The 16950-nt window shown below is 43.6% G+C and overlaps 1 protein-coding gene across 1 annotated transcript in view; it reads right to left on the bottom strand.

Moving 5' to 3' along the window:
- Positions 1 to 16950, bottom strand: part of kiaa1549lb (KIAA1549-like b) — a 56563-nt gene that overhangs the window by 3031 nt on the left and 36582 nt on the right. Inside the window, exons 13-21 of the mRNA XM_042707933.1 lie at positions 12303 to 12487; positions 8904 to 9034; positions 7003 to 7127; positions 6246 to 6475; positions 4131 to 4263; positions 2064 to 2438; positions 1621 to 1715; positions 967 to 1141; positions 484 to 876 (exon numbers count right to left, since the gene is read on the bottom strand). Of these exons, the coding sequence (XP_042563867.1) occupies positions 484 to 876; positions 967 to 1141; positions 1621 to 1715; positions 2064 to 2438; positions 4131 to 4263; positions 6246 to 6475; positions 7003 to 7127; positions 8904 to 9034; positions 12303 to 12487 (1842 nt within the window). The remainder of the gene's footprint in view (positions 1 to 483; positions 877 to 966; positions 1142 to 1620; positions 1716 to 2063; positions 2439 to 4130; positions 4264 to 6245; positions 6476 to 7002; positions 7128 to 8903; positions 9035 to 12302; positions 12488 to 16950) is intronic.

Below are 16950 nucleotides of genomic sequence, written 5' to 3'. Positions count from 1 at the left end.
CACTCTATTCAGTACATAACGACAGTGCGGTTTCCACTGATTTCAGGGGGAACACTCGAGAATTAATCTCAGATTACACAACAGTCTCAGATGCATTTACTGACTGTGGTGCCTGCAGATGGGGCTTTTCTTACATGAGAAAAAGGAGGACACAGAGGAATCGGTCATATAAGCTAACATCTTCTTCTATCACAGTTATTTCTGAAGAATTAAGTACACTGCAAATGGTAATCAAAACAAATAAGGGATCTTAGAAAAGAAGCATTAACCATAAGGTTGGTTTCTGAGGATGCTTTGATATAAACCTTAAGAATGCTGCAAAGTACAGATGTTTAACATAAACTTTATTCATATTGATTTTGAATAAAATTGTATTCTGTTTAGCTGAAGCGGAAAACTTCAGGACTTGAGCCAAACTGCAGCAGGATTGGGTGAGCCTGCTGTGTACAGGAGATGGCTGTGAAGAGAGGGGAAATGGCTTACAGATTCAGCCCACTGCTGGGGCACGTCCTCGGGCTCTGGTGGGTACGACATCCAGGATGGGCTGTGGTAGGAGGACGGGGGGGTGGAGAGGAAGTAGCCTGGGTAGCCGGGGCGAGTAGCAGGGATGGCATAGACTGCAGACATTGGGTTTCCTGCAAGAGGGGGAGATTTAGATTCATCAGAAATTAAGCAGAGCATTGTATAAGCTGGAGAATGTGGTGTTATGTCACGGCTATTTATAAGACGAAAAATAAAAAAAGACAAAATGCTGGAAATGCCCACACAGAGGTTGCTTCGGTTCAAGCTGGCAGCTTGCAGTTTCAGGATCAAAGCAGTGCCTGTCTTGACTGAAAGGGAGATGACATAACATTCCTCCCACACACACACATTCACACACACACATTCACACACACACACACACACACACACACACACACACACACACACACACACACACACACACACACACACACACACACACACACACAGGAGGCTATCACATTCACCTGAGTGGTTGAGTGGCAGGGGCTGGTCATTGGTGACTGAGGGGAGCACTGCTCTGCTGACTGGCACATAGGGGGCGCCGTCATGCTGACTCGGCACGTCAGTGACAGAGGACTCTACGCTCCGCTCCTTCGGCCCAAGGTCAGATGAAGAGCTGAGGAGGAAGCAGCGGTGAGAAACCAGCAGTGACACACTTTTGCCACTAAGTGGCATTGTCACTTCATCACACTGAACATAATGCACTACAGAGTCCCTGTGGCACCCCGACAATAGTCATTGATATTCTTGTCGTTTTCAAGTACACTGATACAGGATTCAAATTTACATTGTGGTGTAGAATTAAAATCACTCATGCCCATGGAGCATTTGCATGGAGAATACTTTTGCCCTTAGCCCAGCCAATGTTTAAAAGCATAGTGATGAATGCTAGGCGAGGTCACTGGCCACTATGCTAATATCAGTTGCAGAGACTTTGCAGAGTGTATTTTGAGTGCATATGTGTGGATATAGGTGAGAGCGTGTGGGGTACGATCTTGTGTATGGTGTATGTGTGTGTGTGTGTGTGTGTGTGTGTGTGTGTGTGTGTGTGTGTGTGTGTGTGTGTGTGTGTGTGTGTGTGTACACTTATCTCACCGCCTCAGTGAAGTCCCAGGAGGTCCTGTTCTGGGTGGAATGGGGGGAGGAGGGGACCCCATAGCCATGTCAGGAAGCTGAGTGAACCTGAAAGCCTGTGATGAGGAGCACAACACAAAGTCACCAGAGCACCAGACCACTGAGGGATGAGGACTGATTCAGGTTAGACACACTGAACAACTGGCTTTCCCAGGAATAGCCATTTTGAACATTAATGTCATTTTTATATTTTTTCCATATTTTTCAACGTTTTACTACTAGTGGAATTGATGATCTTGATCTTTGAACGTAGCCCTATACTACCATCTGTGTGACCTGTTTACCTGTTAGGTAAAATATCTGTTAAAATATCAATATCTTCAATCTTGCCTAAACCCATCCCACTGAAACAGTACAGGAGCTAGGCCTCCATGTGTGTAGTGTAGTACTCCAGTGACACTCACAGGCTTGGGAAGACTGCACTGGTACAGGTCCGCCCCGTACGCCGGCACCCACTGAAGCGCTCTTTGGTTTCGGCTGATGGTCCCCGGAGCGCTGGTCACCACCTCGGAGTAGGGGATGGGCGGCCCGGGGTTGTAGGGCCCCAGTTGGTGTTGGGGGTGCTGGTGGTGGTGGCGGCCGGCAGTGGAGTGGCCGGCCGAGGCCAGGCTGAAGGCCTCCTCCAGCAGCAGGTGCATCTGCTGGCGCACCTCATCGATGGAGGGTTGCGAGCTCAGGGTGGACGTCTCCGAGTGACCCTTGACCTGCCGGCCGTAACCATAGCTACGGTGGCTCGTCAGCCGGTCCACATTAGTCTCCTCGATGATTTCAGGTTCAGTCTGAAAGAGACAGACATGAAAGACGGAGAATCAGAGATAGCAACTGATAGATATTAGAAGACATATGGTAGCTGACAGTTGAAGAACACCAATGCCTAGAAACACATTGACCACAAGCAACACACTAGTATACAGTATAAACCTAAAAAGTACTCTTCATCACTATGGAAAGAGCATTTTCAAATACTCTCATCATGGATTTATCAAAATTGATATTCAGCTTTACCCTTCAAAAATGCATGGTGTGTACATTTTGTGACTTTACTGTGGATCAAGAAGTACTGTACATTAAGTCTATGTGATGTTATTGCTGATAAATGCCAAACTGCACTGCCTTTGTTTATATGACATGTCCTTCATGGTGTCATGGTGTACCAAGTTGGATCCCTTGGGCTTCTTGTATGAAAGTTGCTTATTTATCCATAAATTTCCCATCATCTAACTAATGTCACGTGACTCTAATGACAGCCCAATTAAGCTCTGCAGCAGCACTGAGAACTCATTCTCTTGCTGCTTTACCAAGCTTGTGTTTTCACCTCAAACTCTCACAGCTTACATTTTTCTTTATTTCCTGCTTTTGTTCCTTATTTATCTCTTTCCAACTCTCTCTCTCTCTCTCTCTCTCTCTCTCTCGCTCTCTCTCTCTCTCGTCCTCTCCACTTCTGCCCTACTTCCTGTGTGAATAGAGGGGAGCCACAGGAGACCTAGTGCAGCACGTCTCATAAATCAGTCCTCCCACAACGCAAACGGTCCGAGAAGAGGATCTGCAGTAATCTAGCCAAAAGCAATGCATTCCCACTATAATCAATAGAGCCCGGTCAGTCCTTGCAACCACAGCCATGCCACGCATATTTTAGCAGCATGAGACAGGTTAGTCATTCAATTATGCTGCTTCTGTAGAGACAGCAGCAACACCCACTTACAGAGTGACAAGAGGAACAAACAGCAGTAACGTCTACAGGTTAAGCTACTGTGTGGGGCATTTCATAAAGTACTTTGTGATGATTCAATATTTGATCAGGCCGGGTGCTAATCACACTATTTATGTTGTGAAATGACCTGCCACGCTGATTTCTCCCCATGTTAACATGCACAGCAGTACAGCTAACCCTGATGTGCTATTAGCAGCATGTTGCTATTGTTTACTTAAGCAAGACAGATATGTTATCTGAAAGATTACATTTGCTCTCGCCAAGCCTTTTAATGATAGCCTTCGATGGGTTTTTCACTGATTAAAAAACAAATCTTTAAAAGTAGGATGAAAATAGCTGGCTGTTATGTTTTATAATTTGATATTGTGTCTGCAACAGAGCAGCTTGGTTCCCATGGTTACGGTTTAAGAACATATGTAAGAGATGTCTGGGAAAAAGGGAAGGGTCTTGCAATGCCACAACATGTTATGGTCCACACATAACCTCTTGATAATGGGAGTAATGTTCCTCAGTCCCTCGTCATAGACTGCTGTCACATAACATAAGTGACCAGGTTTTATAAACACATTGAATGTATTTTGTCTGCTGGTGAGATATGTGTTTCCAATGGACCTATTGCTCAACACAGCTGCTGTCTTTCATGCTATGATTTCTACTCTATTATATTTCTGGTCAACATTGACAGTGCGTTACAATGAGATTCTGATATCCTCAGTGGGGAAATAAAAGATTGTTGGTCTAACTGCACGTAGGCGCTCACATCATAGCCGCTGTTGCGGATGCCCTTCCTGGGCCTCTCTCTCATGACCAGCAGGTCCATCTCAGTCCCTCCAGGGCTGGGGCTGTTCAGAGACTGCCCACTACGGTAGGCTGGGTGCCTCACCTGAGAGTGTCTGCATCCAGCAGTGTAGAACACAGAGACAGAGAGAGAGAGAGAGAGAGAGAGAGAGAGAGAGAGAGAGAGAGAGAACACACACACAGGTGAATAATTATGTACCAAATCTGAACATCTGGTCCCTTGAGCTGGCCTGTTGAGAGATTTTCAGGAATATCACATGCCGGCAATGAAACCTGCATCAAAATCATCAATATTCAACACTGTTGTTTCCTCTCAGATAAGACATGGTAAAGCCCATTGTGGAGATTCTGGGTAGGTAATGAGTAGGCTGCAGTAACTTGAGTAAATAATAGTGCAGACCTGATGTATAAACATGAGGGATCACTGACAAATTCTCTGCGGCGGGCTTACTGCGATGTTGCTTGTCTGTGAGTGTAACCAGAGCAGGAACACAATCAGTATTCTTCATGACGTGAATCTGTCACGTTTGGCTCGCACGAAAAAAAAATTAATAGTCACAAGCGTTTCCACGGAGCCGAGCCACGAACCGCAGACAACAGCGGCATCCACAACAAACGGAGGGATCAAACAGACGAGAGGAGCCATGGCGCGAGAGCAGGTCCCGGCGAACGAGTCAAATCCTCTTATCGGGGGCCATGACGAAAGAGAGGAGTTATGCTGGTGTGCTCCCTCACCACCGAATAAAGAGCCCATTAAGATGCAGATTACTGTTCGACGAGCTGGAGAGGAGCCGGCGTGAAAATATACAATTAAACCAAACACAAACCAAACACAAACCAAACACACACCAAATGTTCACTATTCAAGCTAACCACATCAAGAGCTCTGGCCTATGCAGTGGAAATACTACAGCATAAATACATCTAAATGAATCATACTACTGCAAGGAGTGATCAATAAGTACACTGTTTTTATAGTTCAACTACACTATTAGGTGCAGTAAAACACTACACATACAACACTAAGTGTAACAAAACACGAATACAGTGACCTTGTTAAATGGATACTATCACAGATAATGCCAGTAAGAGCTCTCCTGACACCTATAAGATCACTTCACTGAGCTGCACTTTTTACACAACAGCAATCAGTATTAGTGTAACACTGTAACAAGGGCAGTATAATGCCCTTACCATGCTATCCAGTTCAATCACCAGGTAAAACCTTAACAGTAGACTCTGAAGCTGAGGGAGTAAAGTCATGTGCCTACATTCTCATAATGTAATCACCACCGGTTACCAGTTACCACATGATTAAAATACAAACAAAATGTCACCTATTTTTAAGCCTGCTCTCTGATATTTGTACCTCACGTGGCAGCAAAAATAATCAGTAGATCCCTAACATCAGATGGCATCCCCGCAACAGAAGGGGGCTTTGAAGGTTAATTGCAAACGGTGCCGATGTGAGGAGGAGTGTGCTTTGAACAGCGCAGGGGAAGGGCGAGAGCTCCACTCAGAACAATTTCATTTTGCTGGAGGGACATTTCAATCTCCATCTCTTCCTTGCTCAGCTATTCCAAACTTTGCTGCACCATTTTACTTTCACAAGTACACACTACATTCCATACTAAAGACGGTTATGGCTTCTTTGCTACAGTGATCTAACCTTGACCAGTGTGGTCTCTGGCCATCTGGCTGCCCAGTATTAATGGATGCTGGTCCAACTCCATGGATAACAAGAAAGGTGTGAGAACATGCTGGTTTACAACCGACTTCCCGGCCGAATAACATGTGACACACCACACGAGCATACTTCCCCAAAACCGCAGGCATACACCCACAAATGGGCATGGACATGGAAACACACATACACATGCAGGCGTACACACATAAACACACACACATATAAAGACATACATGCACACACTACCCAACATCTTAAGCCTGACCTATGTATTAGACAGTTTAAATACCTCCAAAACATACATACATCTGTGCTACACATTTTATAGCCATACACATATGGATTTACACATATGCACAAACACATACATACACACACATACACACACACCTTCTGTGGGACTTCACATAGGTGGAGGAGCGTTCATCATCATTCTCCAGGGGCCGGCCGTGCTCATGTGGCGCCCTCTGGTGTCCATGCTGGTACCTTTGACTCACAGCCTTGGAGCTGCTGCTGCCCTCAGCCAGAGGGAGGTCGTAGTAGCCCTTCCTCTTGGCCTTCAGACGCAGCTTATTCCTGTAGTGCTCAATGTCCGACTTCTGCTTCAAAGCCATGCTCACCTGCAGGAAAAAGGGAATCAGCCACGCTTGTGGGTAACTGTTTGAACATTTAAAAGGTTATTGGGTAGTGATTGTTTATTTGTATGTGTATGTGTGTGTGTGTGTGTGTGTGTGTTTCTCTGTGTGTACCCCTACATGATGAGAATTTATTTTGGTGTCAATACAGTGATGATTCAAATCATGACCACATTTTTCCCACCAAATAAGTGTACATTCTTTGCCAGTCTGAATAAAACAGTACAATAACACATTCACAATACCAATAACACATAATGTTTCCATAACGAAATAACTCCATATCTCTTAAAACCATTTTTGTGTGCATAGATCATTAGCCTACTGTCATTTGCTTGTGATTACAGGAATTGTAATCACAAGCAAATGTTTGTGAATGTGTGCGAGTGAGAGTGGGAGAGAAAGAAAGAAAGAGAGAGAGAGAGAAAGAGAGAGAGAGAGAGAGAGAGAGAGTGTGTGTGTGTGTGTGTGTGTGTGTGTGTGTGTGTGTGTGTGTGTGTGTGTGTGCTCACCTCTCCATTGAGGATTGCAGAGTCCTGGCTCCGGTCAGAGGAGGCGGGGTGTGAATAGGTGGGCGGAGCTGCCATTGGCTTGATGGAGATGAGCTGCAGGGACCCTGACGAGGTGTCATAGGGATCTGCCAGAATACACACATGCACACACACACACGTACACACACACAACAGGTGTTACACAACAAATACTGACACAAACCAACATAAACCTATATGCAAACCTACACACACACACACGTGCACACACACACACCGTATACATACACACACATATGCAAGTCTAGACACACACACACACACACACACACACAAACATACACACAAACACATCAGTACAGTTTGTTCCAACCATCCACAGCTGATCCACCCACACAGTTATACCAAAGCCCAGAGAAAGCACCCCTATGGAGAGAACCACCGAGCCCACGAGCGACACAAGCCACACACTCTGTTTGACTTCACACATTAGCATGGCGGCTAGACCCGCGGTCACCTTGTCCCGGGCCACACTAAAAGGTTGACACTGACTCTCAATGAGGAGCACTTTGTCTCTGACACTTGGGCAGACAATGGCGTTTCATCACTGGCGTGCAGGCCAGCCAAGGTAGCTAATGAAACATTTGTGTGTGTGACTAGGCACTCAGGCCTCATTCTTAATTCAATATGAACAGAGGCAGAGAGAAAGAGGCTTGAACTCCAGCCAGTCTGGGGGTCTCTCCTGAGGTGCTTCCATTAAAATACATTGAGTCCTGCATTTTGCCAAGACAGAAATGAACTCTACTAAGAGATGATTGTTAAGTGAAAATTCTTATAATGAGGATGTGTGCCTCATATCATTTGGTTTTCATTAAATTCAAGCTGGATTTAATGCGATGGCCAGCACTGACATAAGAAGAATTAATGGTGCAGTTTATTTCTCTGGTCCTGTGGCGGTAAACAAATACACATATAATGCATTCGGTGATAATGACTATAGTCCACTGGAAATGACTGATCATTCTGCCTCGCAGATAGTTAGTAGATAAGTTTTAACAGTATGACCACAGCCCTACCATAAAGGGGAGGGTGAAAAATGTTCTGTGGAAAAGAACCGATAAGCATGATGCAGAAACTGGATATGACATATTTTTGTTTGTCTCCTAGTCACAGAGTCCACAGAAGTGCGAGTGTGTACTGAGTGTGTGTGTGTGTGTGTTTGTGTGTGTGTGTGTGTGTGTGTGTGTGTGTGTGTGTGTGTGTGTGTATGTGTGTGTGTATATAAATTTGTGTAGGCCTGGCTTTTTGTATGTGTGTCTTTCTATATGTACGTTTGTGTGTGTATGTACATGTGCGCGCGCGTGTGTGTGTGTGTGTGTGTGTGTGTGTGTGTGTGTGTGTGTGTCTGTCTGTCTGTACGTCTGTACACATGTGTGTGTGTGCCACATTTGCGGGTGCGAAGCCTCTCTGCCCCCTGGCACTTGAGCGACAGTGCAGGGCCACAGTGACAGACCGGATCATGTCAGCAAAGAGCCTCATACATATTAATCAGCCTCACTGCTCCCTTACTGCTGAGTGGCCACCTTCCCCGCTATAAAAAGGGCCTGAGCACCCAACTTTGTCACTGTGCAAGGAGAGGGAGAAGGGCAACAACTTTTTTTTATTTTAAATAAAGCACTCCGCTGAGATTAAGGCACAGAGTGCAAAAAACCACACGCCAGACATTTGTCAAAGGTCTTAAAAAGAATGGAGTGTGGCAGAGAGATAAAGCAAGATGGAATAGAGGGAGAGAGGGAGGGAGGGAGGGAGTGACGTAGAGACTGAGTGAGAGGAGGAGTGACAGGATAAGAGGCAGACAGTGGAGATGAGTGAGTGGAGGATGATGGCCTCGACGCGCTCTGGGTCTGGTCGCTCCGTCTCACCGCTCCTCTTGCGCGTCTCCTCCTTTGTCATTTTCTGCTGCGTTGGGACTTTCAGCGCTGTTGAGCCCCTGCCAGAGTGGGGCTTCGCTGATTCGTTGCTGATGACAGAGCCGTCTTCGCTCGGCAACCTGCTGCAAGTAACCATAGCAACAGCAGCAATGGTCAATCTCACGGCGCACGGTTATGTCACAGCCCCCCCCACACACACCTCACACCTCCCCCACTTCCTTCTTTCTCACTCTGTCTTCCTCAACACTCACCTCTGCTGACCAGCAGCACTTGTGCAGTGCGTTAACACATGGCAACTCCAGTTATGACACAACAGCACAATGGGAACAGGCAGAGCCACAGTAGGGCTTCCTCTGGGAATTAGCATTAGCACTGTTACTCGCGCTGGTGACAACAAAAGGTACTACTATCCATGTCCAAAGCTGTTTAATTTTTACTGAGGCTTTCAACACCTGGGATCTGGTTAGCTTATTTGTCATGAATCAACTTCTGTTAGGAAGAAGCCTGATGGGGAAATACATTGTGCTGATCTAAGCTCATGAAAGTGACTCCCTTACTCTACAAAATCACAGATCTCTGCACACAGGCAAAACAATGCATCTATAATAAAAGATAGGCATAAAAGACTATTTTCTTTTCAATAAAACAGAGAGAGAATGGAGTGAAAACAAGACTGTTTGCGATAAATATTTTACTAGGACTGTCTGCAAAATGTCACTTCGACAGACTTCTCATCTGCTGTTGGCTACATCTAAAATAACTCTTAACTTTTCGACCTGTCAAGTCCTTCTGGGACAGTGAATCTGGGAGGCTAAGATGAACTGGCACCGTTTGGACACAAGCAGACCTGTTCGCTCATTTCTTACAAGTTGCAGGGCACGGCGGACAGTTCAGGAGCCTCTGTGCTCCTCTAAAGCATAAGGGCTAAAACACATGGAGCTTTTGCAGCAGTGCAAAAGGGCAACTGCTCCCATACCTTCATCGGCTGACTGCCAAACTGCTTCTATACAGGCTCCTGTTTGGAAACCCAGAAAATAATAAAATACAGTCATATATTTTGGAGCCCTTTGTTGTGCATTAAAATAACATGGACAACAGAGTGAAAGAGATGCCCCCCTATCATTAGCATTAGCCTCTGTTCTTTAGATCGTAGACTGATCCTATATATTACATTATACACTCACTGACATCACACATCTGACAAATCACTATCGTGATACCATGGCAATGCTAATGCCTAGGTTACCGTAATGATGATGTAAAGTGCTCTTAAACTGAGAGTGATTCAAATCCAACTAAAACTAAAGAAAGCAGTCTTAGGGACATGAGAACCATTGTAGGAATTCTTTTTCCAAAGGATATCAAGTGTACGAGATTATGTATTTTACCCATATCATCGAAGGATGAACTTGCTCTCCTGCTCAAAAATGCTATTGCTAATGATTTGAGAAAAACAAGCCTGCTAACAGCTGTGAACACTATGTATTGAAGGCAGAACAACCTATGTTTGCAAACAGTTGGGCATTCGAGGAGTAATGGGTTTGTTTATAAAGCTTAACACTCTTAAAGTGTGTAACTGAATATGTATTCCCATAATGACTTAGTCTATATGCCCGGTTTGTTAAGAAAATATGACAAATGGTGACTGATCAGACTGCCAGATTTCTAATCACTTAGCATTCAATTTCTCAGGCTCTTCAAACTGCATAGGAAAACAATATTACTTCTTCCTCAGAAATAAAATGGTTCATGAACTGTAGTACACAAGATCCAAATGTGTACGCTGTGATCTGCATAGAGGAGATATGAAAGTCTCCCTTAAATCAGGTCAGTGTAAATAGAGGGAGACAGTGATAGCTCTGGCTCTCACTAGATCTTCAGGCTCCACAGATTTTTACAGCCAATCTCCACTTTACACATGCTCTGATGACATAGAGATCCAGCAGTTTATGGGGGAGTCTCTGTGAGAAGGAATAGATAGGAGGATAGGGCTGAATAGGAATTTTCAATAACGTATTCCTTTATGTGCTCTGGCCACAGGCAATTAACATTTGGCAGTGTGTGTCTGTGTGTTTGTGTGTGTGTGTGTGTGTGGAGGAGAGAGGGAGAGGGAGAGAGAGAGAGAGAGAGAGAGAGAGAGAGAGAGAGGGCATGTGTGTGTGAAAGAGCGAGAAAGAGAAAGAGAGAGAGAGGGTCTGTATTTTTAGTCTACTTAAATTATACAAAAAACATATTGAAAAGTTAGTCCCAATATAGAAAACTTTATATTTTAAACATGCATTTGCATTTTAACCTTTGCATTTTAGAACAAAAAGGCAGCTGCCATATTAGAACGCTCTTTCATCTGGTGAGAGACACATGAAAGGGAACAGGATTCTTCAAGGCAGCAAGGTGACAGAATCCTTACATTCGCAGGCGAGAGATAAACTGAATCATTGTTGGCAGTTACTAGAGCAGACCTCACCTTCTAGCATAGAAGCGAGCATCAGCATAAGTCTTTCTCCTTCTCTTTCGCCCTTGCTCTCTCATTCTCTCTTTCTCATTCCTTCTCTCTCACTCTCTCACACACTCTCTCTTTCTTTCTCTTGCTCTGAATGAATCATAACATTTGCTTGCACTATAACCAAACCCAGAGATTAATTCTACAATTTAGCATTGCTTCTAAATTCTGCTAATGGTCTATGCTACCATTCCCTGAGCCAATGGCTCCTATTTAAATGAACATGGAATGAACAGGGAAGAGCTAACACTAAGAGCCTCACAACAACTTGTCCATACAGCATGGAGCAGAGGTATATACAGCTGCCTTTTACCTGTGCTCTTTTAAACTGCCTCTTAAAGTCACCTCAGGCTGATTTAGCCTACAATAAATGTCCCTCACAAGGCATCCTGCTGGGAGTTGAGGTAATATGGAAAACCAATTGCAGAAAAGTCAGTGGGTTCTTTAATGTGGAGCGAAATCTGGTTGAAACTTGGTTTCCACCACCAGAGCGCATTTACATTAGGTCATCTTGGTCGTTAAATGAGAACCAGTGGTGTCCTGGGCTGCTGATAAAGTATAATGAGTTTCAGTGCTGTGTTTTGGATGAGGGAAAGTTCAGGGTCGTTCGCTGCGTTGGGTCCATCATGCTGACAGAACGTCACTGATAATAGTCCCGAATGGATAATGCCATGATCTCATCTGACTGCCATCAACCTTCAGGGACCTTCAGGAAAAGAGTAATCTACCTGCTGTATTCAAATCTCTAAATCGAATCCTGATTCTCCTTACAATTAGTGAATTAGCTGCTTTTATTATTCAGAGGTTTCAAAAAACACACAAGACTTTAATGGCTGCCTTCATGGCATGCCAAACAGCATCTATTTCTTTCTTACATTGCACTGTCATACCTTTTCCTTATTTCACTGGACAAAGTCTTCTTGGTGCTGGTACCATCTGGGTGAATGACTTTCTCCAGTGACAGGGGCATATCTCTGATGGGCAGGACCTTGGTCTCCTGGGAAACAGGCAAGGTCTCTTCATCGCCGCCCTGCTGGCCAAGGTGTTGTTTGGCATAGTCGAATCCCTGGACTGGCTGTAAAGGTAAAGATGATACCATAAAGGTAAAGGTAAGTTATCTTAACTTAAGCACAAATGACAACACAAACTAACATGAAAAGGTTAATTCTTTAAATTAATTTCCCTCGGTATAAATAAAGTATCCATATATCTATCTATCTATCTATCTTTATTGTCTTTATTGTTCTGATGATACATTTAGCCAAAGGGCAATAAATGAAAAATTAGAAATGAATAAACTGGGAATTGTGTCAAAGCTATGTTCATTAACACAGACAGTGTTAACAATGCACTCTCAAAATACATGAACATCATTATTCGCCCAAATTGTGAGCAGGTGGCACCCAAGCTTTCTTGCAGTGGGCTTCTCTGGTTTCTCTCATTGTCCCTGATACACAACTTAGACAACAAAAGTGTTGTTCTGCTGGAGTGGGTTGCTCTGGCAAATTCATGGATTCAGTTTAATCTTCTTAATTCAAACATTTTAAAACACTTCACTGAAAAATCTCCACAATTCATTTTATTGTGTTGACAATACCGCAATGTTCTCATTCAAATTATATTGTGCTGATTTTATTAGCTTGCTGTCAAGTTACCCAAAAATGGGTACCCAATCTCTCTCTCTCTCTCTCTTTCTCTCTCTCTCTCTCTCTCTCTCTCTCTCTCTCTCTCTCTCTCTCTCGACAACAGAGATTCCAATCAGTTAACACAGAAGTGCACAGCAACAACAACAGGAACAATGGTAATTTCAGAGAAAAAGGGGACCAGCAGGAGTTTTATACTTGGAGACCCCAACACACAGCACACAAACACAAACATACACACAGACTTACACGCACACATATGCACATACACACACAGAAAAACAAGCACACAGAAACACAAGTACACAGAAACAGCTTAAACGATTCAGTGCACCTTCAGCTGTCAGTCACACTCCACTGCTTTTCTACAGCCATGTTGTGGAGAAATCAATATGTACATAAACACTATACATAAATGAAAAACACACACACACACACAGAGAAACACATACACACACAGACACACACATACACTCTTCAGAAGCGCAGTAGATTGCTGAACAGAGACAGGAAGCCAGGTTTTTTGATGATCACCATCTGTGCAGATCAAGTGCTCCATACATCACGCCTGTTTGTAAAAGCAGCTCGAGGAGAGGCACAGACATGTGAAATTGAAAAAAAAACCAGCCTCCAGCTCGAGGCAGCCTCATATGCTGCCTTCTGCACACTATTCCACGTCATCCACCTCAGAAAGAAAATACACTTCAACATGAAAATTGCTTCCCGAATCTCCAGGCAGCTCCTCTTGACCACAGGGCATGCACCTTGGCTGGACTTGAAAATGCATCTACCCCCTCCCCTGGTCACTCAGAGAGAGCGGCAGGCAGGGCCTGGGCACGGGGATGAATGCGCTGGCAGGAGCAGAGGGCTGCTTCAGGGAACATTAAATTAACCTTCAGCTTTATGGCTATTACAAAAAGTTATGACCCCCTCGGTGATCGCTCCTTCAGTGATGGCCGACCCGGAGAAGGGAGCTTTGGCCGCTTTAAAACCAACAACTGTGTTTTCTTACACCACCGACTGGATCACAGTGTGCGTTATTTTTTGCATATACACCTGGCCACTATTAAAACCAAGAAGGGGGAAGGTGTAAAATGCACAGAAGAGAGAACGGTCGGAGGTCATACGAACACACAAGTGCCAAATAAGCTTTTTGTTCTGTGGTGAATGTGAAGCATCTCATAGCATTTGTCTCTGTGATCGCATGAAGTGCTATACAGTGACTCACAGAGAACACAGTCAGAGAAAAAGACTTATCGCCCATGGAAACAGGGAATCGTTTTGGTTGCCATAACGAGAATTGGCCCCGCTGATATGGCAGTATCTCTCGAATAACCTCAGCTTCCTTGCAAACATCAGCTCAATAAAATATGCCACTCTCAATACATGTCCAATTCCCATGCTGCAAGCCAGATGTACTAAAGGCTTTTGGCATGAATAAAATGCTGCATGTAAGCAGGGAATGATTTGTCTTTCATCAGCTGGATGAAATCCCAATATGATTTCCGATCAATGCAAACACATTCATTCACATAAGAGTGTGTGGAGTCATGCCAGTGCATGCCTATTAGGTTTTACTCTTAGATGTATTCACTAAGGAAAGTGCTTTCCATGTTTCTGAGCAATGAGGACGTCAAATCTTATCATCCGATACGGACTGCGGTAAAATTGTTGGCAAAATCGCAGTCCACGACAAACTAGGTCAGAACAGAGAACTGGGGACAAATTCGGAGGAGCAATGGGGAGACTAATCCATCATATCAAAAAATATTCAGTGATTCTGGGTGCTCTGTGTTCTATAGCCAACAACAGACATAAATGTAGTTGACGTAAAACTATATCACAACTGAATGTGTGGTGTTAAAGCAGTATGAAATCTGATCTCTGTCCATACACTACTGAAGCAATAGTAGTCCTGCTAGCCTACTTTTGCTGAAATCTTCAGAGATTATCTGACCTTGTTCTTGAGGTATACACATCCCTCCTGTTTCCTCCCACGTTTAGACACATGGTATATGTGAGTTTGTGTTTCTGTGTGTGTGAGAGAGTCTATAGATGAACCGAGGTAAAAGTAAACAATCCAGTAGTTTTCCAACACATACCCATTTCCATAGCTTGGTATGTAATATATATATGTATTAGTGCTGTCAAACGATTAAAATATTTAATCGCGATTAATCGCATTTATGTCATAGTTAACTCAAAATGAATCGCGATTAATCACACATTTTTATCTATTCTAAATGTCCCTTTTTTCCATCATTTTATTTATATTTGAATGCCCTTATCAACATGGAAAAGTTGATTGGCTTGCTTTATGCAAATGTTTTATTTTATTGAAAACCAATATTGCCAAACAGGGCGGTACAAAATAAAATTATAAAGTGCACATTTCAGGTAAACAAGGACTCAGCCTATAGTGCTGGGGTACGTTCGTCGTAGGATTGAAGCTAAGTTAATCAATTGGCCTTTTAGCCCGTTAAGATTAACGAGCTGATTGAGAACAGCAAATATCGGTTCGTTAACGGCTGACCCGCATCCTAATCATGTGGTTAATTTCAAGCAGGTTAAAGTTATCATGGCATTTGCGCGTGCACGTCCTACTTCAAAAGGCAGGAAAGGTCGATCACCAAAACCATGATTTTCGAACGGTATAATGGTTCTAAACTCAAAGAAAAGGGCTCTTTTTTTCTCCGCTGGCGAGTAGGAGATGAACATGAACGCTTATGAAGAATACAAGACCATAATCATGGCAAAATTCAACACCACCACCGATGTGAGAGCAAGGTGTGTTGGGATGTTTATAGGGTGATATCTTTGTATGAATACTTGACGGCAAGTGTCAGCTGGTACAGAGGTTTCCTCTACCGGTTTGAATCTGCATGGTTGCTAGTTCAAATCCCCTCACCTCCTTCCTCGATGTAGTTTTACATTTCCTTGGAAGTCGCTTTGAATAAAAGCGTCTGTTAAATGACTAAATGTATTAATAACAAATGCAATAAATTGAAGCAGTGAAAATAAATTGTCTGTATTTCTCTCTATTCTTATCATGAGTCCACCGTAATCATTTTCTACAATAATGATATGCTATGGTGTACTAATAACACTCATATAATTATGAGTGCTTTGTTCTCCGCATCACCGACACTACAAAAATGTACCACTCGCAAAAAAGCGCAAGACAGTCAATGTGGTGTTTGCAATAAATGACTCAAGAAGGTCTTGTAAATGAATGATTCCTTGTCGGCTGAATCGGTAGCGCTCATACAAGAATAATGGATCTTGGCGATCGCAAAGAACTCTCTCCCTCCGCTAATCTAACTCTAATATCAGTCCTTGGTCAATGGGATCCCTCCTTTTTCCGGGGGTGTGGCAAGCTTATCCAGCTACACTTAAATTAGCCTGCCCTGGAGCAGGTTAGTGCTAATCGATATGTAACTATGGTGATTTATCAAAAGTTGCTTCCACGAACCAAAAAGAGGGGCGTTTTTTATCTTAGCCTGAAAATTAGCTCGCTAAACCGTTTAGCGAGCTACGACGAATACCCCCCAGTTAAACCATGGCTTAATATTTTCTTTTTTTCAAGTTTGCTGGGAACATAGCAGTCAGGCCTCTTATTTCAGAAATATTGAACCGTAACAGTTAGGTTACCAATAAAAGGTAAGCCTACTACTTCTTTACTTTCAGCCAGCTGCCTGTTGACATTTTCAGACAACAGTGAAGCTCGCTTCTTTTGCACAACACAACTTTTAAAAGTAAACTTTCCATTCAGAAGCTTTTTATCATCCATTTCGCCGTATCGCGCTCACCATTCACTCAAACCGTAACGTTCGCCTACTACACAGTTTGCAAGGCCAAAAAGAATGTTTATCTAAAAAAAAAAAAAAAAAAAAAA

The sequence above is a fragment of the Clupea harengus genome, chromosome 6, assembly GCF_900700415.2.
Source record: "Clupea harengus chromosome 6, Ch_v2.0.2, whole genome shotgun sequence".
NCBI classification, from domain to species: Eukaryota; Metazoa; Chordata; class Actinopteri; order Clupeiformes; family Clupeidae; genus Clupea; species Clupea harengus.
Note: the sequence above shows the minus strand (reverse complement) of the source record. Positions and strands in the feature narration are given on the sequence as shown.